We start from the raw sequence: 27,133 nt of genomic DNA, 5'->3' as shown, positions 1-27,133 counted from the left end.
GGGGGGGGGGGGGGAACTCAATAAACCAAAAACTTGGAGTAGTTGGGGGCCGGGACCCCCTGGCTCTTCCCTGCTTGTTCTTTGACTTACTGAGGTGTATGGTACGCTTCATGAGGGCTCAGGCTTGCACTTCTCGGCTTTGCATTCCTTGGGTTTTTTTTTTTAACTAGCCTCAGTTTTTAGTGCTAAAACATTATGAAGATTGATTGTTTTAAATAATTTAGAACCCTAGAGGAGGTAATTGGAGATTGAAGAAGGGAACAAGTGCAGAGCCCATGGGTGGTCTAGTTGTTTATTCCTACAACCGAAGTGCAATTTTGCCCACCTAGTAAAGTTGCAACTTTTTGGCAGCAGATGGCTGATTACTTGGAACTCCTATGCAAAACTCAGTCTTCTATATATTTTCTATTTTTCTTTCTTTTTTGTGCTTTTGTTTTGTTTCTTTTAGGTTTCTTTTGCTTTAAATTGCAAGCTGATAAAATTCTTGAGTGATTCATTAATTGTTTTTGAATTTTAGTTTTAAATGTAGATTAACTTGGGGATGAACCAGAGCTTAGTGGGCAACACTATTGCTGACACCTTTTCAACTCAAAATTCTCTTTGGTTGATGCTACAGGTTTCTTATGGTCTTGATATGTGATTTTTACTTCTATTAATTTACTATTCTCTACTTTGATAATCCACCTTACATTTCTAGTTGTGAAATTTGACCTTTAATTTTGTTGAATGTTATACTATTGATTTTTTAGATGGTTTACGGTTTATTACAATATGATTTTGTACTTCTACAATAAAAGGTTAGTGACTGTGTATCGTAGAGTGTTACTTTTCTACAATCTCATTCGAAGTTCTCTTTTCCTGTATGAATGTGACAGGTATTGAGGAGAAAGAATCCATCAAGGCAGCGAATGTTGATCATGATTCAACTAATTTAAACCATTCACCAAGGATTGCGTCCCAGATTCACTCCAAAGGACCAATTGTTAATTTTGAAAACTTGGCACCCGCGTCTATTGCTAATTTAAGCTCTTTGATTAATGATTTATTAGAATCTGATGATCAAAGTTCAGCAAATACTAGCTTTATCAAATCTACTGCTATGAATAAGTTATTAACGTGGAAAGTTAACATGTTAAAAGTGGTTGAGATGACTGAAACTGAGATAGATGTACTTGAAACTGAACTGAAGTCATTGACGTCTGAACCTAAAAATTTCTGTCCGTATCCGATGGTGTCAAGTTCACTACCAGAAGAAGGGCACTTTGAACCTTGTGGAGACCAAGTTGGTGCTTCATCCGTAGATATGATTGGAGAGAATGCGCCCAATGTACTGGAAGATGAGCACATTGAGTTGAAAGACAGGGATATGGATAGTCCAGATAGCGCTTTTGTTGAGGCACCATCTTTTGTGGAGGATGTTTCACCATCTGATACAGGAGAACTTATAGAAGGGTTTATGAATTCTGATGTTAATAATTCTAGAAACCCGGAAGTGAAATGCATAGAGAATGGACTCAAAGTTAAAACAATGGCAGGTCATGTAGATGATTCTGGACCTATCATGAGTAGTAATTGTCCAACCTTTACAAGTGGTGGGAACTTGTGTTCTGGCAGAGAGGAGATTTATGATCTTATACTTGCTTCCAACAAGGATTCTGCATATAGGGCTTCAGAAGTATTAAATATGTTGTTGCCTGCCAACCAGTTTAAAGTTGACGTTTCAACTGATGCTAGTGTCTCTTATTTGCAAAGTGATCCCATGATAGTGAAGAAGAAATTTCTAAATAGGAAGCGATTTTTACAGTTTAAGGAAAAAATAATAACCCTCAAATATAAGGTGCTTAATGGTATGTGGAAGGACAATCTGTATGTTGCTGCAAGGAAAATTCCTCATGAGTCTCACAAGAAGTTATATCCAAGGAGGTATCATTCCTCCAGTGGATCTCAATCTTCATCTCCTGGTAAGCTATTATTATCTTCGCATCTTGTGCATGTCTTCCTTACCTCCTCCTCTTCTATGATGATGCTGCGTCATCTTATTTGATTGGCATTGATGAAGAGATATTTCAGCTTCCGTATTCTAGCGACCTCACCATATTAACCCCTATTTCATGCAATGATATAAGGTTGTGTGGCTACTTTCTTTTGTTGAACATTTTTTGGCTGATTAGTTAACTAGATCACTAAGTCCATTGTTTTAGTAATTTGGTATTTACTGTTGATTACATAAACTGATCAGGAATGGATTCTTTTCTAATAAATTTGACCCATTTGAGAAACTTGTAAATTATACTTCTCATTTTAATTTATTTTGGTTAAGATCATGTAGAGTGATAGATATTAGGTTTCTGGTAATAATATTTTAGTCAATAGTATTTAGAGCACTTTTTGGTTGTATTTTTCAAACTCTGGAATTGGTGTCGGTTCTGATCAAATCGTCAAATTCTAGGAACAGATATTTCAGTCTAGAGCTGTCTGGACCATGTGTCCAAGGACATACCATTAATGACAGTACTTATGTTGCTAGGGGACCTGTATTTGGTTTCTAAATGTTCCAATATGTGTTGAATAGAGTTGTTGCATTGTCGCATCGGATATGGATATTGAATAGTAGACTGAATTTCTTGAGTGATACGTTTTTTAGATATTAAACCCCTAACTGGGCTCCATTAAAATTAGATTTTGAATGAAAATGTGTTTTGGAATAGTAAATTTTTGAAGAATGTGGTTAAAAAATAAGGAAACGATTTGGGTTTAGGGAGAATGAGTTATGGAAAAATGGGGCCAAACAGGAGCTAAACTAAATGACACAGTTATCTATTTTCTGCCATTTGATTTTATTGTTTCTTTATCGTGTTCTGGAAAAGTTGAGATAAATTCTAGTTGTATTTGCTGTCATTGCTTGAGGTTGTAAGGGCGACTTTTGTACCAGCAAAATGTGTGCCCGCATGCATGCGTGTGTGTGAGAGCAAGCCACAGGGGTGGAGGCTTGAAATCTTGAAGTAGGTATCCATTATAAGTTGAAGAGCAAACTTGAACTATGAAATATTTATTCTGGCATAGGGCCTACAAAAGTGCTTATAGTCATTACTCCAAATTCAGTATTATTAGGTGTTAAGTCTGTATATGCAATTGTGTACTTGTTGTTTCTATATTCTTTAACCTGAAAGGTTCTTTAATAAATATTGTCGATAGGAGATTTCTTAATATACATCTGCTTTAGAAAATCAGTCATCTTCAGAGCTACCGGAACTTTTGGTGGTGTGTTGCAAACCCAAATTAGACATTTTATGTTGATGGATCTTCTGAGATGCCTAGAGTTCTTTTCCTATCACTCTATTTTTGATGTATATTTTTCAGCAATCTGCTTCATTAAAATTTGTAACTCAGTGTATTTTATTGTTTGTACTTAGGCTTAGCTATGGCCACTATTTCTTCTTTTCTTTTGTTTCTCCGTGCTCTATCCTGAAACCAGTTTTTTGCCACTTATTAATTCCATAAAATCCAACATGTTCCCATGCTTTGCCTTTGAAGTATTTCATGATTGGATAATTAATCCCATTCTGTCACGATCATGCTATTGATTCCTGTCTAGGATGTGTCAATACTTCATCTGCTTGTTCTGAGATGCTAATGATGCTCCTATTCTTATTTTAATTCTTATTTTGCCAGTTTGGGTTGTTAATTCTATCAATAAAAGCTCATATGCTTTATTATTGATTTATTTTCATAGCTTATTTTGTTCCACTGTTTCTTCTTGTTCTCTGTTTCTTTGTACTTGTTGATTTTATTTTTGCTAGTGTACGAATCGTAACAAGTAATAGTAACCTAAGAGTTCGGGTTGTCGATCCCACAATGACTATTTTTGTAGCACCTAATTCAATTTTTCTTTAACTACTATTTGATAAAAACAAATAAAAAATTGTAGAATTTGAGTTCTAATCTAAATTCTAGCAAATAAATGGATGCACACACAATTGTTTGGAAAATCAAATAATGAATGGACGTTAGGTGAGAATAACTTCACCTATTGATCACCTTTACATCTTAAATTAACTAATCACCTTTACATTTCAAATTAACTCATTTTTAATGTAGTATTCGGTCTAATTCTCCTGTTGTATTCAATTTACCTTTCTTGAGTCTCATTGAGCATGTTCAACTAATTAAACTCCATATCTTTATGCAAATTCAATTTAGTTAAACGAATTCTTTGTCCTTGGAATTCAATTTTGACCGCAACAATTAGTATATGCATCTCTACTCGTTATATCAATTTATCGAATTTTACTACATGGTCTAAATCCTAAACTCGTCTCTATTCGTAAAGGATCAACGAAAATCATCGTAGCATTGTTCAGGTAATTTAATGCATACAATTCATAGTAAAAAAATTAAAAAATTAAAGACCAAGAATCTTAATAAGAAAATATGAAGGATTTCAAATGGCTACGCTATTCGCCCTAACAGTGGATTTAGCTATGCATAATGAAAGAAGAGAAACAATAAATTGTTTTAGAATACATCATCGGATTTTGTATTAAAGATGTAGAAGAAAAAGTAGATCTTGCACCAAGAATTTCTTCCTCTTCCAATTGATGCTTTATGTGGTGAATTTGTCATCGTTTTCTCCCTTGAATTTCTCCTTTTACTCACCAATTGTATTAACTAGCCTCTCAATGTGTGAATCCCTTTTAAAGTGTGAGAATTTTCGTATTTACATATCCCCTACCGTGTGTACAGAATAGGGTTTTCTCTGGAGTTTAAAAAGGGCCGGAATTGCACTCTAATGAACTTGTTTAGATGGGGCACCACCTCTCTGTTCTCTTCAGCATCGAGGTTTTTTAAAAATGGGGCGCTGCAGCGCCCACGCTATTTCTTCCTTGTTTTATTTGCACTTTGGTGCCACCTATCCCACCTTTGCTTTGCCTATTTTGCCCCTGTATCCACAGCTTCTTTTCCATCCATGCGAATAACTTCAATTAATGATCTTTTTTGGTATTCTTCACCATCTCGATAAACCTATAAAACAACATTAATAAACACATTATAAATGTTCCATACTCGTGAAATCTAGCTCACAATCAAGTTAAAATTGGCTTAAACTCGTGATTAAAACACACTCGTCAGTACTCAACTGAACCAACTCTTGCCCATCAATAATCTTATCAAAACCATCAAAATCCCACTGTATTGTCTGCCTAAGATGCCATAGTTAGATAATTAATTCCTCTTCTCATCTATGTCATGTCATTCACATCTCCAACTTGCGAGATAGTCACTACTTAATCTGCATCAAATTTTTAATATTAGAGCATATGAAGGATTAATTTAAAATTTAAAATTATTATGTTTACTTTGACAAGTAATTAAAATTTTTGTATGTGTGTGTGTGTAACAATAGCAGAATAAGGCTTAACACATATACCATAGTTTTATTCTTGTGCATATTCTGAGTACCTTCATTATGCATATTGTAGTTAAAAATGTAAAACAAGTCAGAAGAGGAAGGGTATATCAAAAATAATAGGGCCTTGTGGGGTTTCTAAGGATCTAGTTGCTTTAAGTGCCTTCATATATTGTAGTCAAAAAAGATTGTTTGGCTTGTTACAATAATTTAATGCAGCTAGTTGTTGGTTTACTTGTTTATCCACGCAGACAAAAATTTCCTCTAAGTCTCTGATTTTACATTGTATCTCAGTAAAACAAGTCAGTTGAGGAAGGTTAGTTCAAAACTAATAGGGCCTTGTGCTGTTTATAAGGATCTAGCTGCCTTATATCTTCCTATCGAGCCGGCATCAACCTAGTGGAGAAATGGATTCATGAAACCGGCATCTAATTTATTGGGAAGAAAGCCCATTTATTGTTGTTATTGCTTCTGATTTTACACTATGATTTCATATGAGTTACACGTACTTCATTGTGCCTCTAAAAGGGGGGAAGGAAATGCACTAATCTTGATAGAGTGGTGTCTAGTATAAGCCTTGGTGAGTTTGAGTGATTTGAATTGATGCACTTCTGATTGTCCCCATATTTATTGTAATGCAAAATAATTTTTCTGCAAAGGAAACTGACTGGTGATATTATGAAGAAGAAACTAATATGACAAACTGGAGCACATAAAAGGATTCTGTCATTTTATTTGATCCATGAACTGAATGAAAATAGTTTGGTAGCTGCTGTATCCTTGTTGTCTTGATGGACTTGAGAGCTGATACGGATGAGCATAAAACTAATCAGTACAAGTCTGATAAGAACCTGTTGCCGCTGATAATTTGCTAGACCTAGGAGGCTGCTGATCAGAATTTAGATAGTAGACATGAAAATGAATGGTTATGAAAGGCAGAAGGCTGATTATTGTAGAACACAATATTTGAGCTTGAACGTATTTAAATAGAATTTTGTATTGATAGAATAATAGAAATAGAATGACAAGTTTCAGGCTATTCGAGAGTCCTTATCTCTCCTCACTTTTCTAAACAATTCCTGAATGCCTATCTAATTCCCCTCCCCATCTTCTTTATAGAGTTTCCCTATAACCAACTAATGAACATTTTAGAATAACAAATGACGTGGCAGCATCCATGTGAACCAGGTAGAGATCAATCATTACCCACGGCCCCAAAATCCATCTCGTCCTCAAGTTGGAAGCTATTGTTGTCTTGGTCAATTCATCATGCAGCCAAGCCATTTTCCTTGCAAGCACTCCAGTCATGGTTACCACTGGAAAGGGACATTTCAGCCCTTTGAAGCGGGAGAACTTGCTCAATCTAGCAATTATCGCTAGTATAGTATCCTAGGTAACGCCATAATCCGTTGCCTCTCCCAACAATTTGTCCAATTTTTGAACTCCTCATCGAAATAAGTGGGTATCTGGCTGCACGACCCTTTTTTCCTTTTCCTTGAAGCTCAGCAAAGGTAAGCTCCTTAAAGCACTGTCCTTCCTTTCCCATTGTCAGCAAATGGACTGCGGTAGTAGGATTTTTGCGGTTCAATTGAGGTGTCGGGTGATTTGCGTGGCCTGGATATGAGTTAGATGGATTTTGAGAAGCCGTAGTAATGAGCTATATGATGGGTATGAGTTACAAGGAGGATATAGGTTGTAGCTATTAATTTTAACCTTGTTTGGGCCAAAATTGGATTGGGCTTGCTTTAGGAACTCCTTTAAGTCTTCTCCCCTTTGGGCCAATTTCATAACCAAGACCAGAGGATCTTTTTTGTGAACTCAAGCCCTAATTTTAAGCCAAATTTCTTCCTGTTTCTTCATCATTGTGGTCTCCATCTCCTCCCGATTTATCCAAATCCACCTCTTCTCCTCTCCATAAGACCAGTCAGCCAGATTATCTCTAATGAACACCGGCGTTTTCATTGGTCAACTTCAGTTTTCTACTTTCTCAGAAATGATAGGGGCATCTGTTAGCTCCTGCCCCTTTTCCTTCCTACCCGGTTCTTGTTCCTCCTTGCGATTCACTGTCTGTAATCGCCCCAATTTCATTCGATTCAAGTTTATTTTCAAGATTGAAGATAGTTTTAGGCGATTCCGCTATTGGATTTTTTTCCGCCCTTGCTCATCCAATTTTTTCCATCATGGAATCGAACTTCTCCATCATGATAGACATTGCCTTCTTAATTTCAGATTTTATTGTTTTCAGATCTTCCTGTACTTCTAGTTGATATCCATCAATTTACTTCTCCAATTTACGCGTTGGAATTTCTTCTACCATGGAGACCTCCTTGCAAAATTGATTCCACATCAAACACTTCAATTCATCCCAAGTTCTCATAGGCCAACATCGTTCTATCTGCCGAAACCAATCCCATGCTTCACCGATAGAACATGCTGTAGCAGCTTCTATCTTCTCTGCTTCCGATAACTCATTTTTAGATAATTTTCCGCAGCTCTAGACAACCACCTCTTTGTATTGTCACCGTAGAACATGGATATTATAAGCTGATCTTGTGCATCCAGCCCGGGATCATCGTTTCAGCCTTCTTCTTCCTGTTGCATTATCATCTTCACAAACAGATTTAATAACGAGTCCCACCTTCTCTCCAATTCTCCAATTTCATTTAACTTGGTGTTATGTCTTTAGGCTGCCTGAAAGAGTTGATTAGGATCATTATATCTTTTGTTGTTTATGCCTTTAAATTGCATGATAAATGGAGGTGATTGGTATCATTTATATCTTTTATTGGCTGTTCATGCATTCAGAAAACTGATTAAGGTTGTTGAATCTGACCCAATGCTTCCAAGGCAGGCATATGTGATATTTCCTGGTGATGATTCATATCAAGCAAATAGTTTTATGTGCAACTCCTTTATTGGGTTCAACGATAATTTATAAGATGCGCAGGTATTTTTGTTTTTGCTAGTACTGTTCTCGATGACATCCATTAATACATGTGTTCGTCATTCTGCATGAATATATATTTGTCCGCTTTTTGACTTTTGTTGCCATTGTACCTCTTTCATATGTTTACCTTCAATTTTAATATTTGATATACAATATTTGTTTTGCGTTGTTAAAACTATCCTAAAATTTTTAGTCCTCTTAATGTCTTTGGAGCAGAGAATCTGTGCTTGATGCCTACAGAAGAAGTAATTGATTTTGCACAGGAGTTGCTTTCAAATTTTCAGGTCAAAACCTACAGGAGTACATTGAATATGCCTGCTTTAATATTGGACCAGAAGGAGAAGATGGTATCAAGGTTTATCTCGACTAATGGTTTGGTGGAAGATCCTTGTGCCGCTGAGAAAGAAAGATCTTTGATCAACCCTTGGACATCTGAAGAGAGGAAAATTTTCATGGATAAGCTTGCTTCCCTTGGGAAAGATTTCCGCAAGATTGCATCTTTCCTGGATCACAAATCAACAGCAGATTGCATTGAGTTTTACTACAAGTATCACAAGTCGGATTGCTTTGAGAAAGCACCAAAGAAGCCCGACTTTCTGAAGCAAAGAATGTATCAACCTTCTAGCACATACTTGGTTGCATCAAGAAAAAGATGGAATGGTGAATCTAATGCAGCTTCCCTCGATATATTGGGTTCAGCTTCAGCAATTGCAGCTAATGTAGATTATGGCCCGGAGATTCAGGAGAAGTGCACATCTACATTCTTTTCAGGGGCGTCTAGTGCTCACAAAGAGCCGACGGATGATGACAATTCATTGGAAAGATCAAACGGTCTTGATATCTATCATAATGAGAGAGAAACTTTTGCTGCTGATGTGTTAGCCAATATCTGTGGTTCCCTATCATCTGAAGCTTTGAGTTCCTGCATTACAAGTTCTGTTGACCTAGGAGAAGACTATCAAGGTTGGAGGTGTCAGAGAGTGGGTTCTTCCACGAAGTGTACTTTTACCCCTGAGATTACCCAGAATGTTGATGATGAGAGCTCAGATGAAAGCTGTGGCGAGATGGATCGTAATGCTTGGACTGATGAAGAGAAAGCCCTCTTTATTCAGGCCGTATCGTCTTATGGCAAGGATTTTACAGTGATATCACGATGTGTCAGATCAAGATCCAGGGATCAGTGCAAGGTCTTTTATAGCAAGGCCAGTAGGATTCTTGGATTGGATCTGATTCAGCCTGGACTGTGCAATGCAATGCCTTGTGATGTTAATGGAGGTGGAAGTGACACTGGAGACAATTGTGATGTGGATACTGGCTCTGTTAATTACAGTGGGAGATCGGGATGTAAAATGGAAGATGACATTCCGTCTCCTGATATTAAGTCGAATCTTGAATCCAATTTAGTAGGACCATTGAGTTTGAAGCCCGATCTTGACAAATCTGAGGATAATAGTGGAACAAGTTTTCTTGATTCTATGGATATTGAACCTTTGTTAGAGAATTGTTGTCATGTGGATGATATTCTAGTTGAAGACGTTGCGGGCACCAATGGTCGAAATGGTGCTAATGGTAGGCGTGTACATGTGCAAGACCATGTGGCTGCTGTTGTATTCTCAGATGCAGAAGTTACTCCAGTTGTTGAGGAGGCAGACTACTGTGGACTGCCCAATGAATCTAGTGGGGACGAGCGTACTGCTTTGTTCAATGCTTCAGATGGATACTATGGAGCTGGAAACAAAGGACAAGAGATTCTACCTAAAGCAAGTTCGGATGGTAGGGAAGTCAAAAATGGATATGGTAGTCCCAAAGAAGTTAGTGTCCTGAGCTTCTCAACAGGAGATGTGACATCGGAGCACCAGCTGGCTGCTAAGAATACTTCTCATATTTCTGCTGATGCGCATTCCTCTACACAATTGTGTATTTTACCTGGATGTGAAAAGAAGGTTGATTTGGATAACTGTTATGCAGAAAAGTTTCATGTCAACTCATTGCAGCATAAGGATCACGTAGTATCGGTCAAGGTATCCCTACAATTTTCTGCTCCAACTAAATATCTGGAATTTTTTAATCATAATAGTTTTTTGGCCACTGATGCTAATTGTGATCAATCATAAACAGTCTCAGCAAATTTTGCGGACAGGGGAATGTCACCAGAACCTCTCAGGTCAGTCATTGTCAGACCATGTTAAATCTTCCCAGATTCTCAGGGGTTATCCAGTTTCAGAGTCAACTTTGAAGGATATAAATAGGGAAATTGATTGCATTAGCCCAGTTTCATGTCAAAATATCTCCAAGTTAGATGGAAATTTCTATTTGGACCGGCATTTGGATTTCTCCCTTCAAAAGTGCAATGGCTCAAGAGATCAAAGTTCAATTGCCGGGTCCCTGTTTCTATCCCAAGAACAGACCACGGTTCATTCTAGACCCCACTCGGGTGGTTCACTTAATTTGGATAAACCTTGCAGGAATGGTGACTTAAAATTGTTTGGTAAAATTTTAATCTCCTCCGAAAAGTCAAATTCTGGCATGCAACGGACTGTTGATAATAACATTCAGCATCATAAAGAAGGTAGCCAGTCATTGAACTTAAAACGTGGTGGTGACCAGAGGTTCAGTTATGATTCATCTCAACCGAAGTTTGACTGTAGTAACTATCTGGGATCTGAGAATATTCCTGTCATGAATTTTGGTTTCTGGGATGGAAACAGGATGCAGAATGAGTTCCCTCTGCCAGATTCTGCTCTGTTGTTGGCAAAGTATCCTGCTGCGTTTGCTAACTATGCCATGTCACAAAAATTGGAGCCGCCAAAGCTACATGGAGGTGTCTCTGGTACCTCAGGCAGAGAACTAAGTAGCATCAATGGAGTGGCAGATTATCAGGTGTTGAGTCGACGGCAAGTGCAGCCTTTTACCATAGATATGAAGCAGCCACAAGATGTATTTTTCTCTGACATGCAAAGACGAAATGGCTTTGATGTTGTCTCAGGTATGCAGAAGCAAGCTCAAGTGATCTTCAGAACTAATGCTGTTAGCAGAGGGGCTCTTGTTGGAGGCCAGTGGACTGGTGTTTCAGATCCTGTGGCAGCCTTCAAAATGCACTATGCTAAAACTGAGCAATTCGGCTTGCAGGCTGGGAACATCGTCAGAGAGGACGATTCATGGAGAAATAAGGGTATTTAGGCAGCTAAATCTTTTATTTTGTTTTGTTGTATAATATTATTTCTGTATTTCAATTTAGCATTAGGTCATTAGACAGTTTTAGCATCCATCTTTCTTGTCAGAAGATTTCGAGTTCTTATAATGTTATTATTTGTATTTGTTGTACTTGATCGAAATACAGAAATAATGTTCAAAAAATTACAACTCCCTAGTCTACATTACCATGAAATGGAGCAATTACGGGTCCCTCATTACTATTTTACTTATTTATGTCTAACTTAGCATGACACAAGCAGTGATACATGTCAAAATTGACCTCCGAGCTGGACACCAGCCCTTACAACATTGTCATGGTTTCTATTGCAATGTATGAGATTGAAATTTCACATGGAAAGTGTGGGCTTTCGGTTTGTGATTTATATAGATTTGGGATCTGCAGCTTCAACAGTAAACTTTTGAGGTATGGTTCTCGTAAAATTGATGTCAGTGGTATGAGAGCAGACGTCATGTCTCACAATTGCAATCGAGTGGCATGGAAGGTGATGTTAGCATAGCAGTGTTTGTACAGGACTAGCTATGGGCTAGTGCAAAGCAATTCAAAGTGGACTTCGAGATCACGGAGCATGATGGGTTGTTATGGTTTCTATTACAAGGTATGTGACTTGAATCCCACATCGAAAATATGGGTTTTTTGATGTATGATTTATATAGATTTAGCCTCTTCAATTTCAACTAACTTTTGAAGTACTTTTTCCAAAATTTATATCACAGTACTCTTTTATTTATTTAAATTATGTTGACATAAGCAATGTCATGAACGTCAAAATGGACATTCGAGTTGGACACTAGTCATACCATTACTCTTATTATTATTATTTTTAAATATGTCTTGCTTGGCATGACAGAAGCAATGCTACAAATGTGTCAAAATTGAAGTTAGACGCTAGTCCTTGTAACATTAGCTAAATTCGTAAGGATCATCACTATTGATTCAAGAATTTTAAGTATAATATCGCAAGAAAAATCTGATCACTATCCTTCATTCTCCAATTACATCATTGAAATCTCATGATGGGAATGAAAATGACGCAGTACCAATAGAAACACCCAACAGAGAATGAGAAACAATTTTACGTAGAAGAAGAAATCAAAAGCAGAAATAGCAAAAGAAAACAATGGAAGAAGGAGAAGAATAGGGGAAGAGAGGAAACTTTGGCAACAGATCATAATTCATTTTATTCATTCATCATCTACTTTTCTACCAATCCAAAACCATATAAATAATCAAATAAAAAAACCCCTAAAACAATGGGGCTTGGGCCTGCCAATAATACAAGTATAATAATAGAAACATAAATAAGTGTACATAAGAGAAAATAAATCTCAATTGATGTCCGTATCAATTTTTCTGAGGTAGGAGAAAAACTTGACCATGTTGAGTGGATAAATCACAAGAGGGTTTAGTCAATCTCCCGACCGTAAACTAAGTGATTGAACCAGCTTCTTCCAACACCCATAAAACCGTGTCAGTGGAGGTCTGTATCTGGTATCCCCACCAACTTTCCCTGAATGGGTGGAAGGAGATTTGGGCAAAGGAAGATCTTATTGATGTCGATAGAGCACCAATATTAGTCTAGGTAAAGCTACTAGAGTATCTCTATTGAAATCCATGTATAGTCAGAATTAGGTCGATCAACCCAACGAACAAGGAAGCATTGAACCTCTCCATCATTAGTCTACACAATCTGTTTATTTAAAATATCATCAATTTTATCTTTGTGTGCAGCAAGAAGGGGTATTGGGTTAGAAGTGGCAAGAGGTCCATAGATAGAGGTAGAAGAGAATCATTGAAGGGATTGAAATGACATTTATAAGCAAGTCCTCAACATCGAAAGTAGAGTAGTATAAAAAATGTGGTGAAAGATCAACAACATATGCATTTAGGCCAACTTGCTTTAAAATTTTGAAAGAATCAACACTATGGGTTTGCAATTTAGAGACAGGTCCAAGTAGGTGTTGTTCCAGTCTATATCGGACCATAACATAGTTCTTAATATTAAACTCAACATGTCATTTATGCAATTTAGCTCGAAATTTATATGATGCATTACTGACTTCAAGTTATTTATTGATCTCAATATGCAAGTTATGAATATGTTGTGCAAATGCCTCAATTTACATAAAACACTAGCATGTAAGGACATGGGAATAAAATCTAAAGGTTTCCTAGGCTTATACCCATGAACAACTTCAAATGGATTCATATCTAACGATTGATTCATAGAAATGTTATATGCAATTTAAGTTGTAGGAAGAATCAGATCTCAATTTTTAAGATTTTTTTAGACTAGACATCTTAATAAATTACCAAGACTACGGTTAACCACTTCCATTTGGCTATCGGTCTGAGGGTGGTAGGCAATATAAATTTCAATATAGTACAACCTTTTGCCACAAGGTTTTGCAGAAGTGATTAGTGAAATGAACATTCATTTCTGACACAATGGTCTTAGGAAGACCATGCAATTGGACAATTACATTAAAGTACAACGTGGCAACTTTGGATGCATCTGAGGTCTTGCTATAAAGGATCAAATGAGCCATTTTTGAGAAACAATCAATTACCACAAAAATAGAATCATGCTTCTTCGGGGTGCGTGGAAGTCCTAACACAAAATTCATACTGACATACTGCTAAGGGCAAATTAGGGACGGAAAGGTTATGATGCGAACCCGGTTAGAAAGGTTACTATGCAACCCATAGGAATTGACACCGGATCCCAAGAACACCAAATATGACCAAGGCTTAGGATCCAACTTCTGAACGATGAACCATGCAACCGAAGGTATGTTAAACCAACGACCTCTTGATCACAAAGTCTCGAAATCTCACCCGGATTGTGAACTTGAACCAGTAAAATTATGAACCAAAAAACCTAGCAAGAACGATGCTTAAAAGACCCCTTGATTACATAATCCAAAGATCCAACCCGATGCACAAGAAATCACTTTCTTGATAAGTTCGATTTGCCCATTGAAGAACAAGATAATTGAAGCGAAAATCTTTGAGAGAATTTTATTCAATAATTCATATGAAAAGTCTTGTGTATTACAATGAGAAAATCAACCTATTTATACTAAAAACCTAGCAAGTAGTTTGAAAAGGAATAAAACTCTAAAAATATAAAAGTTACCAAAATTAAGAATTCTAGACAAAATAAAACTTCTAAGAATATAGAAATTACCAAAAATAAAGAATTCTAACCAAAACTAACAACTTGTGAATTTTGGAAACTTTCCCTGCCGGAATTGACGTTGCAGATCATATCAGTCTCTCTCTCTTCGAAAGGATTCGACCTCGAATCCCAACCTTGAATGTTAAAATTATAGCCTTTATCTCCAATCAACGCAAGAATATGAAATGGTCCATCTTCCCTCGGATGCAATTTGGACCGCTTTTGAATTCGAACCCTTCTCTTGCATATGTAAATCTAATCTCCTTTACATGGATCAAAATGTGTATGTTTTGACGGCTTATCTCCAAATGCTTGATAAATCACCATTCATTTTCCATGCTTTACTCGGCCCAGGTGATTGTAGTAGCGACAATTCAAATTGATGCATATTTTCCGGCATACCAATTTTGTAGTTCAATCCACTGCATATGAACTCCTTGCAAACAAATTCCTTCCATCGCATTTGAAACTCTGTTGTCTCCTCGGGAATTTCAAATTCAATATCTAGTATATATGATATCTCCTAAGCAAGATGCGGTTGTTGTTGAAGTTTATCCACCAATTGAAGCTCGATGCTCGGATTGTAAGGGATTCCAATAGGATTATTTTCTAAAATCTTCGATGACCTGTAAAACAGAATTATTCAAAATAGGGAGGAAATGTTTGTGTTTAGAAACACCTTCTCAATCTTAACCTCCTCTTTATGCAACCTCACTTCCGATTCTCATTTCACCTTCGACGACTCCCTTTTCTTTTCAAGTTCACTCTTGACTTCCTTTTCACTCTTTTGTGGCTCTTCTCCATTTTTCTCACAATCAATCACCTCACAAATTTTACTTTTACTCTCTTGCACCTTCATGTGATTAATTTGAGATTTAACCTTGTCTCACAGCCCTGTTACTTCTAATTTGAAATCCCAACTCGCCAACTCACTTGATGTACTACGGACATGCTTCGCACTAGGTTTTTTCTTTTCCCTTGGACACTCAACCCCATAAGATCTTCTAGGCATCTCCCTAAATTCCTACTCAAGCCAATCACCCCTATAATAATAATTTGGCGCATATCGTTTCCTCATAATCATCCTCATCTCATCCCAATTCTCAATCGACCTCTTACCATACCGTCGCCTAGATGTTGTCAATTGATCCCATCAAATTGTAGCATAATCCACAAATGAGTTCACAACCAACTTCAAATTTCTCTCCTCAGAGTAATTATGGCACTCAAACATCAGCTCAACTTTTTCTTCTCACGCCACGTACGCCTTGGGATCACTCCTACCCTTAAATTTTGGGATTGTCGTTTTCATACTCCTATCACCACCATATCCATAATAATTCGTATCCCTTCTTCCAAACCAATCGCCTCTATTTTTCATATCCCGTATTGCATCCTCAATCTATGCATCTTCATCACTATCACTACAATATTCATATGCATCAAAAATTTCATTCCTAGGCTCCCATCTATTCCTTCTCCGCACATTAGATACTCCAACACATTGATCTCCATGAATATTTTTTCAATTCCACATCTAGTCTGTCTAACTTATTTTCCATATTTTCCATACCCACCAACAACCTTTCAAATCGTTACATCATCCTTTCTGACATTTGGAATTGACTTTGTCGTGAATTTGACTTTTTTTTGACACTTTTTTTTCTTTTGACTCTTGTTTTTCTGACTCTATTTTTTACTCAAAATTTTTTTTCCCGATACTGTATGGATGTAAACAATAAAATATTTTTTTTTTTTGAAAATTTGACGACGAATCAAAGACTCAACAAAATTTGAAAATTACAAGAAAACCAATAACATAAAGAAAACGCAGAAAACAAAAGGACTCAACAAAAATAAAATAAAAACTGGATATAACATTGATCTTGGTGCCTTATCTCCAATACCAAATGATGCAAACCCGGTTAGCAATGTTGTTATTGAACCCACATGAGTTGACACCGAATCCCAAGAACGCCCAAATACGATCAAGGTTTAGGATTTAATTTCTGAACGATGAACCAAGCAACCGAATGTATATTAAACCAAACGACCTCTTGATCACAAGGTCTGGAAATCTCACCCGAATTGTGGACTTGAACCAATAAAATTATGAACCAAAAAACCCAAAAAGAACAAGGCTTGAAAGACCCCTTGATTACCTAACCCAAAGATCTAACCCGATTTTTTGAACGCCACAAGAAATCACTTTCTTGATAAGTTAGATTTGCCCATTGAAGAACAAGATAATTGAAGCGAAAAGCTTCGAGAGAATTTTATTCCATAATTCATATAAAAAGTTTTGTATATTACAACGAGAAAATAAATCTATTTATACTAAAAACCTAGCAAGTAGTTTGAAAAAGAATAAAACTCTGAAAATATAAAAGTTACAAAATTAAGAATTCTAGACAAAATAAAACTCCTAAAAATATAGAAATTACCAAAAATAAAGAATTCTAACCAAAACTAACAACTTGTGAATTTTGGAAACTTTCCCTACCGGAATTGACGTTGCGGATCATATCAGGTTGTGTACAGACCAGTGTTTTTCCTATTCTGTTTGGCCAACTGACTAGTGTTATATGTACTAACTACCTTAGTCACATCTTTCTTCAAACTTGGCCAATAGAATTGACGTTCGATTTCCTTTATGGTCTTATCACGTCCAAAATGACCGGTTAAGCCTCCCGCATGAATTTTCCATACTACGAAATCTTACACTAAAGTTCGAGGGATGCACCTAGTTTATTATCTCTAAAAAGGTAACTCTCCTTAAGGAGAAAACCATCCACCTTGCATCAAGAAATATATCCTTAAAATCAGGATAGGTTTTGTACACTTCCTTAAGTCTTTCAAAAACCTATGACCTTGACACTCATGACCAACAAAAGGGAGATACGATGACTTAATGCATCAGTCGCTTGGTTCTCAACACCTTTCTTACGTTTCAAAATAAAGGAATAGGCCTGCAAATATTCAATCCAGCGACCATGCCTAGAATTCAACCTTTTCTAGGAGTTAAGATAATGGAAGGCCTCATGGTCCGAATAAAGAACAAACTCTTGGGGTAGCAAATAATTTTACCAGTAGCGCAAAGCCTGTACAACTGCATACAATTTCTTATCATAAGTCAAGTACTATTGTTTGGCATCATTTAACTTCTCATTGAAATAAGCTACAGGGTGGCTTTCCTAACTAAGGACTCCACCTATTCCTACACTAGAGACATCACACTTGACCTTAAAAACTTTAGAGAAGTCGGGAAGGTGCATAACGGGAGCTTCCATTATTCACTTCTTGACTAACTTAAAAAGCCATAGCCGCTTCTTATGTCCAATAAAACTCCCCTCTATCTTCATGCACTCCATAATAAGAGCCATGAATATGCTAAACCCTTTGATGAAGCAATGGTAAAAGGTAGCTAGGACATGAAGCTCCTAACGTCATATATAGTCTTAGATTCCAGCCAATCAACAAATGCTTGAATCTTGGCATCCTAGGAAAACAATTCTATCGGTGAAGAGAGAACATTTTTTGATGTTAGTATGCAATTTCGTTGCAGAAAAATAGAACAAATCTGTGTGAGATGATCCCTGTGTTGTTCTTTAGTTTTACTATAGACAAGAATGTCATCAAAGTAGACGACGAGTAACTTACCCATGAAAGGTCTAAGAGTTTGTGTCATTGCTTGCATAGAAGTGCTAGGGGCATTGGTTAGTCCAAAATGTATGATCAGCCACTTATAAAGACCGTCTTTCATTTTGAAAATCGTTTTCCACTCAACACTTGGGCAGATCCTAATCTTGTGATACCTACTCTTCTTATCGATCTTAGGAAATATTAACCATCATATCTAACATATAGTCAAGCCTAGGAAATGAAAAGTGATACTTCGCCGTGATCCTATTAATGGCATGAATATCTATGCACATCCTCCAAGAGCTATCTTTCTTAGGAGTCAATAGGACGGGCACTGCAAAAGAACTTGAACTATCACATATAAATCCTTTGTGAAGGAGTTCATCTACTTGCCCTGGAAGTTTAGCTTGCTTAGTATCATATAAAAGGCAAATTTGGAAGGAATGCTCCCGGGACAAAATCTATGGCACGAGTGTCCCGTGGAGGAGATAACTGGTCAGGTAGGTCCCCAAGGAAGACACCCCAAAACTCCTGAAGGAACGTCTAGGCTTCAACGGGTGGACCTTCTATAACAACCATGACAGATACAATAGAATCACCCACAAGTGTATAGTCAAACTCCGTAGGGTCAATGATATGTTTTCCTTTTCGTTACACATGTTTCTTTGTTTCCTGCGAGCTAATAGTTAAAATGAATGTTCTTTCCATTAAACACAAAGAAACATGAATTGGATCGATCATAGATGATTATATCTAAATCGAACAACCAAGGTCAACCAAGAATGACTTGACCTACATCCATTGAAATGACATTACACAGATATGATCATTATATTCGAGAAACTGGATAGCTATAAAACAATGCTCTTTTACAGCTATCGAATAAGTATCAAACCAAGAGACGCTATACGGCTCAGAGTGACGAACTGGTTTCAACCCCAGACTGAATACAGTAGTCATTGGAATCGCATTAATCTTGACGTAAGTGTGATTTTACACAATGATTTTAAAACCCCTTATTATTGATCCTAACGTAAGTGTGAAAAATGGCATGACGAATCATCAGCAGTTTTGGGTTGGAAAGGGTAAACGTATAATACTTAATTGAGACAGGTCGGGAATAAGGGGTCACGATTCTGGATCCACGAGCAGGGTTCAATACAACCTAAGAAAGTATCTTCATTATCATCCAAGTCCTCAAACTCTTCAAGCTTAGGTTCCTAAACTTAATCCTCTAACGTTTCATCCACTACACCTTCACGTTCTTCCATAACTAGGGCACGACTAGGACATTTAGAGGAAATTTGACCAAAATCCTTACAGTTAAAGTATTGCAAGCGGGAAGACATCCTTGGAACTTTATGACCTTTACCTTTATTTTTCCTTACAGGAGGAAAATTAGATGGCGGAGGCCATAGGATGGACTTAGGAACAGAAGTGGATGCTGAAGTGATGAAGGCATGGTTGTCACCATGATTTCTATACAAAGTCGTAATAACTAACCTATAGTCTCGGACGAAAGAATAAGCATGGTCAAGAGTAGTAACACCTCAAAGTTCATGTTTAAGATCATCTCTTAGGCCTGCCTAAACCTACTTATAGTCATGGCCTTATCCTCAACGACCTGACATTTCATTCGAAATTCATCAAACTAAATGAATACTCAGTTGCTGGTCGATTACCTTATGTAAGAGCATTATATTGATCCGACACATTACCTCTCTAAGATTAGGTTAAGTACTTCTCCTGAAGGTGACTCTTCATTTTATCTCAACTCCCAAAAAGGGGAGCTCGACGTCTCTAAAGTAGATTCTCAACACTTTTCCAAGAGTTAGCAGTGGTAGCTAATTTTAGACTGATAAATTGAACTCTTCAATCTTCTGGGACCCCAAGGCAAGCAAAGAAATGATTTATATCTCTAACCCATTAAGTCAATAATCTAGGGTCTAGGCAACCATCAAAGGTAGGAGCATCCAATTTAATGTTTCTAAAGAAACGTTCCTTGTGGTGAGGGGAAAATTGAGTACCGTGATGATGATGTTTGATGTCTTGTTCACTAACCTGATTCCCATCCCTACAGCTATGCCCAACATGTTATCGATCACTTTGTGGACAACGATAATGTCTATTATTGGACACTTCAAAGATTTTAGCTTCGGTCGAATATGGAGTTTGCTCAAAGGTGTTCAATCTAGCAGCTATGACTATATTCTCTTCACGTGTAGTAGCCATCTCAATTTGGTCAGCCGCTAATTGAGTCTGTAACTATTGTTGGTTAGTGGTTAGACGTACCAATGGTCGATTGAGAGCATCAAATTGGGAAGGGTGCATATTCAGGGTACTGAAACTAGACATGATAACATGACCATTACACAATTGCATGCAAAGAAACACCAAATAAATGATGTGTAATGGAAAGATCAATAAACAAGAAGTGCGAATAATTAAAAATAGCAATTTGAAACTTTATACTTATTTTTGTCAATTTTTTTAATACTTAAAATTTGGGATAATGTAAGTCCAAATATGGCAAGCTAAGAATGTTGATGTGTAAAGAATAATAAAGTAAGGTTAACTAGTCAATTCTCCAATCACCTTGATAAATGGGGGTAACAATGGAAAATCAATTCAGTCAATTATTCCATTCAAGTGGGGTTTAAGGCTAATGTTATTAGGGTATCGGCAATACAGAGATTCTAAATGATGCACTTTTAAAACGAAACAGTAGTATAAACCAACAATAAACAGAGAATAACTCCTTGTTATATAGTTGCCTGAATTGCTGATGCGTGGGCCTTGGCATGCTGGTGTCCTATCCTTCGTGTCACGTCTTCAACTCCAAATTACTCCAATTACATCGTGTAAAGCAATAGTGTAGTGATTTTGTGATAATTGTCCCTCTGGTGCAATGATGGTGTGAGTAGAGAGTGACTAAAATTGAAATGAATTGAGATTTGTTAAGGCAGCAGCATAGACTATGATGAATTGAAATGAATTGAGATTAGCCAGAATTGAGGTTGTAGACTGCTTCTTGGGATTAAGGCTGTAGAATTTATGAGCGAAACCAAACTTGTTGGTTGTGATTTATGAAGAGGGTGTTGGGTTGGAGTTGATTGAGTGGAAATGTCGACAGTTGGTTGTGGTTAATTGGAGAAGATGACGTGGCTCCCGACAAAGGATGGTTTGTGCAATGAAGCGTGATGTTGATTTTGTGGAATATATTTTGAGACTGGGCCGATCATGTGGGATGCTAGCAAAGGTGGTGAAGTGGTTGCTGACATGGAAGACATCAACGAGAATAGCGCAAAGATGGGTCACCTGGCGGAGGTGATGAGGTTGCCGGTAGGAGTGGCATCGATGTGGTTGGGCAAAGGATTCGATGGTGGATTCAAATGATCTTGTCGACATGAGAAGTGGTTGGCGATGGGTCGAATATCTAGAAGTTGATATGGGTTAATGGGACATTTGGTGTGTGATGGGGCTAGAATAGATATAGGTATTGATTATATGGGCCAGCTGTTATTGGACCGACAGTGGATTAGTAAGCTTGGGTTGTGGATGGAAGTATAATGAATAATGACGAAATTAGGCGTGATACTTTAAAAAGGAAATAAATTAGATTAATAACCTAAAATAAACTAAATTGGATAGTTCTACTTGTACATAATGGTGTCCATAATGTGATGTGACAATCATCCGATTGTTGATGTGCAAATGTGATATTTGAATTAAAGATTGAATCTAGTGTCACATGTAATTATGGACACCATTATGTAAACAATTATGTACATATAGCACTTTTAAACTAAATTTCCCATAACCGTAATCAATACGCTTAACAAAACCCCTTCTCTTTTTTTCACCACCCCTCCATATTAATTCAGATTCAATCACAAAATGCTATCCACAATTTCATCATAACAGTAGTATAATAGTTGATAAGAAATACATTCAAGAGTCCAATATTGAAAGCAGAGACGACAAGGTAGAGAAGGGATTAGAAAAGTCAAAAGTCAAATAGTTGGCCATGGAAACCGGAGAAGCTGTTGCAGAGGAACTATTGCCGAAGCAGGTGGTGTGTGTGGGACGGCTATTATGAGGAGCTTGATAAATACAACAGGCTTTACAACTCTAGCTCACTTTGTTACACTTGCATTTATGAGCAATTCCTCATCCATTTCTTGCACATTTGATGTTCCTATGACGGGTACCTGGACTTATATTCTTCTCAGTGTTTTAGGGCAAAAATTAGAAAAATGAGAAGATTTAGAAGCTACAAAAATTCTTGAATCACACCGCCACCTGTAGAGGATGTAATCCCAAATTTTTGGTCTGTTGGATTTTGTGCTCCAATTCCAACTCCAGCTCCAATTTGTTCTCCACCTCAAAGCTTTTCACAAGCTAGTTCACCTATAAATCAATTTTTATACATGTTCTCAGCTCTATTTAGACACGAAGAGCGTATTGGTTTCAGTTATCTCATCTCTCAAAAGTACACTGGAGATTATGCTCTAGTCAGAGTCCTCCGTAATTCCAAAATACTTGAGTTCAACAAAAAAAACTTCGATGTGAGAGATGATATTAAAAGTCCTTAAAGGAGCATTCTATACGTGGACTAATGGTAGGAACTTGGACTTTTGGGAGTGAGCGACAGTGGTTTGTTTTGACTTAAGTGTGAGAGGGTTTTTTTTTTTTTTTTCCCTTCAGTGTTTGTCATTTTTTAGTCCATGTTACTTTTTTGAATTTCAATAACGTGTTTTAGCATTCACTTTTTTAAGTATTGTCACTTTTTTAACCATCATCATACTATTCTTGTCACTTTCTTTTTTTTATTTTTTATCTAAATTTTTTAGTGTTCATCACTTTTTTTAATTTATGTTTCTTTTTAAAAAAAAATTCTCTTTTGATTTTATAGAATTTATTTTTTTAGCTTCTATCACTTTTCTGAATTTTTGTCATTTTTTGTGTTACTTTTTGAATTTGTAGAATTTATTTTTTTGGGCTTCTATCACTTTTTTAAATTTTCGGCACTTTTTTGAATTTGTAGAATTTACTTTTTTTAAGCATCTGTCATTTTTTTTTTAATTTCTGGCATTTTTTTTAGTTTGTCACTTTTTAATTTTTGTTAATTTCCTGAAAATTGATGCAATTTCTATCAAATTCCTTAACAAAATAAAATAATTACTAATTATTCAAAGAGAAAATCACCATCATACTATTCTCGTCAGTTTAAAAAAAATGTAACTTCTTAAGTGTTCATCACATTTTTGTTGAATTTCTGTTACTTTTTTTTAATTTTTGTCACTTTTTCAATATTTCACTTTTTTTAATTTGTAGAAATTTTTTGCGTTTGTGACTTTTTGAATTTGTAGAATTTATTTCGTTGAGCTTCTATCACTTTTTTGAGTGTGTAAGCTTTTAGAATTTGTAGAATTTTTAGAGTATGTGTCACTTTTTTGAATTGTTGTCTTTTTTGAATTTGTAGATTTTTTTTGTGCGTCTGTCACTTTTTTTAATTTGTAGAATTAATTTTTTTGAACGTCTGCCACTTTATTGACCGCGTCAATTTTTTTGAATTTGTAGAATTTTTTTGAATGTGTCACTTTTTTGAATTTTTATCACTTTTTTTAGTGTTTGTCATTTTTATTTTGAATTTTTGTTATTTTTTTGTCCCTTTTTTGTAAACTGCTGCTATTTCTAAATTACTATCAAATTCTTAATAGAGTAAAATAAATGCTAACTCAATTCAATCCTATAAATCTAAATTACAATATATAATAACTAAAAAAATTTAAGTAGAATGAAATTTGAATTATTATCAAATCAAACGAGTAAACATTGTAAAAATTCAATTTTGTCAGTAGAAGTACGTGGTTCGCAACGGCAGCGGCAGATCTAGTTGGTGGCCAGCTAGGGCGGCCACCCTAGCTAGATCCGGTGGGAGAAAAAAAAATTGTTAACCATAGATTAAATTTTTAAATTGTATTTTTGGTAATTGGATTTATCTTCAAAAATCCCTTATAGCTCAGTTGGTGAGAACCGTTGTGAACAAACTTGATGTCTTGGGTTCGAATCCCTTGTCAATGGTTTGTTATGTATTATTTTTATTCAATAATTTTTACCAAAATGCAATAAGAAGGGACAATGAAGATTCGAACTTGTGATCTCAAGTAAGAATTGTTGTTAACTTAACCATTATGGTACCTTTGAATCGTGACATTAAATATAACAAAATAATATTTGTTAAGTTTTGACTGGTTTATTGCAAACAATTTTAAAGATTCAAATTTGCACTCTTCCTTTGAATTATACAAATCTTGGCAACAATGTCATTTAATGAGTTCTGCTTGTTCGTATAACAAAATTATATATGTTCAGTTTAAACAAAATAATTATTATATTTATACTTTAGGCCTTGTTCGATTCCCATTTTTTTCAAAATATATTTTTTCTTTTTTCTTTTCATCCATACATTATTCAATAAAATAATATTACACGTAAATTCAAAAAATTTCTTTATTTTTAGTAATACGTTTTCCATCAAATCACTATTCCAAAATGTATTTTTTGCAAAAAAATTGAGTATCAAAAGGATTCTTAATGTTTTATTGCGGCCGACAGTAGATGGTCAACGGCCGCCCGTGCTGACTCATGTTCCTAGATTCGCCTCTACGCAGTGGGGTGGGGTCTGGCGGTGTGTCAAATGGTGAGATAATTGGTAAAGAAGATGAAAGGTGAGCTAATATTTGTCGAAAAAAATAGACCGTATTTTTTATCGCCACGTAATAGTTAGTATGACTTTTCTAAATGTCCTCAATTTTATGGGTATTTATGTAATCATCCCTATAAGATTTACATGAAGAGTGGATTGGGATGATACCTAAATAAAATGATTAACATTGAAGAAGAGCATCTTATGAAATTTGAAGAGCAGCATACAACAAAAGGACTCTTGATGGTAATTTTTATTTTTTTTCACCATTTTTTTTTACTAAGGAAGCAAAGCTGGAAAAGAAAACTGCTGCCACAACAAATTCTTTTCTTTTGTGTTGTTCTAGGATTTTGGAGAAACTATTAATGATTCACAAGTAAGGACATGGCAGAGGTGCGTGGCTTTGAGAAGAAGACAAGAAAAATTTCTGGATTATAATTGAAGTATTTCTCAAATTTTTGGCTCTGATACCAAATTTAATGCAGTACCAATAGAAACACCAAACGGAGAATGAGAAACAATTCTACAGAAAAGAAGAATTCAAAAGCAGAAATAGCAGAAGAAGAAAACAGTAGAAGAAGAATGGGGGAAGGGAGAAAACTTTGGCAACAAACCACAATTCATTTTATTCATTCATCATCTACTTTTCTTCCAATCCAAAACCATATAAATAATCAATTAAACCCAAAAATAAAGGGGCTTGGGTAAAGGGAACAATACATAACCCAAGCTTTTAAAGTACCCCATTTCATTTTTAAGAATCAAGGTTTAAATATACACAAATCATATATATATGGTATGATTACAAACGGCTCCTTAAAATAAGTAATCTGTTACAATTTGTGTTGACATCTCGATCACAAATCAATGCAACATCCCAGAAAAAGAAGCTCGAGCAATCGTAGGAAGAAAATCATTCACATTACTGGAATCATATTCGATAGCAATCGAAATTAATTGATCCGTAATCAAGCAACCTTCGTTCTTCCGTAATCTGAATTACAATCAGGTATGTGATTCCAATTTTGAAATCCTATGACAGCGCTTGTATTCATCGTGTGGGTTCGAATTCAACCAATTCATGTTTGGGCATTACGATTTACAGACATTAGTCTATGTGACTCAGCTGCATAATGATTGTGGACGTTAAATAATTACGTTATTGACAGTTACATATGTGACCAATCTCAATATGTAGCATGAATTTCAATGTGTGACCGTCATAGGTGATTGGGATTGACTGCATGTGGTAGAGTTCTACGTATGATACATATTTTTTTGTAGGTGACCTTGAGTTGTATATGAAATCATACTTTCTGTCAGTGCCAAGAACTATATAAATGTGACCATAGCAGATACCTTAAACTGATATGTGACTGATTTTCTCATATAAATCTTGCGATTTTCCTTTTGAATTTTGCAGAAATGGGATATGTGCATGTTTTCTTGTTATACAGGTCACAGTCGGCACTGGTGATGGTTGATCATAATTGTTCTTAAATAAAGCTTGTGGAAACAGCAGTGACAGAGTTCAGTCTAGATCCTACTAAGGTAGCTGTCACAATGACTTACACACTGAATGTTGATCTGCCTCCAGTAAGAATAAGTAGTGATAGTAATGTTCGAACATACGTGACTCTAAAAACTGTAGAGCATGACCCGTCAAAGTACCCCATAAACATTGAGGTGACATCTACAGAAATAGGGCATGAATCGCTCAGTTCTATGTTGGACAATTCAAATGCACTTTATGTGCAATCTAGTGCAGGAGTGTATCCGTTGCAGAATATAACAACTAACATATGTGATGCAGTTGTAGAAACATCCCATCGCATGAATGAAAATTTGGTCACAATTGTTTCCATTCCTGATGCAATGAGTATAGAAGAAGGCAGAGTGTTTCGCAATAAGGATGTTTTGAAATTGAACATGTCTTTCTTTGCCATACAAAATATGTTTGAATACGTGGTAGTTCGATCATATAAGAAGGAGTATCTAGTCAAGTGCTTACATGATGACTGCAGCTGGAT

The 27,133-nt window shown here is 36.1% G+C and overlaps 1 protein-coding gene across 1 annotated transcript in view; it reads left to right on the top strand.

The window, feature by feature from the left end:
- LOC111407558 overlaps nucleotides 1-11,767 on the top strand; it is a 16,075-nt gene extending 4,308 nt beyond the window's left edge. Inside the window, exons 3-5 of the mRNA XM_023037125.1 lie at nucleotides 876-1,961; nucleotides 8,571-10,375; nucleotides 10,473-11,767. Coding sequence (XP_022892893.1) covers nucleotides 876-1,961; nucleotides 8,571-10,375; nucleotides 10,473-11,534 — 3,953 coding nt within the window. The 3' untranslated portion in view covers nucleotides 11,535-11,767. The remainder of the gene's footprint in view (nucleotides 1-875; nucleotides 1,962-8,570; nucleotides 10,376-10,472) is intronic.
- The last annotated feature ends 15,366 nt before the right edge of the window (nucleotides 11,768-27,133 follow it).

The sequence above is a fragment of the Olea europaea genome, chromosome 13 (assembly GCF_002742605.1).
Source record: "Olea europaea var. sylvestris chromosome 13, O_europaea_v1, whole genome shotgun sequence".
Classification (NCBI taxonomy): domain Eukaryota; kingdom Viridiplantae; phylum Streptophyta; class Magnoliopsida; order Lamiales; family Oleaceae; genus Olea; species Olea europaea.
This window is presented reverse-complemented; position numbering and strand designations above follow the sequence as displayed.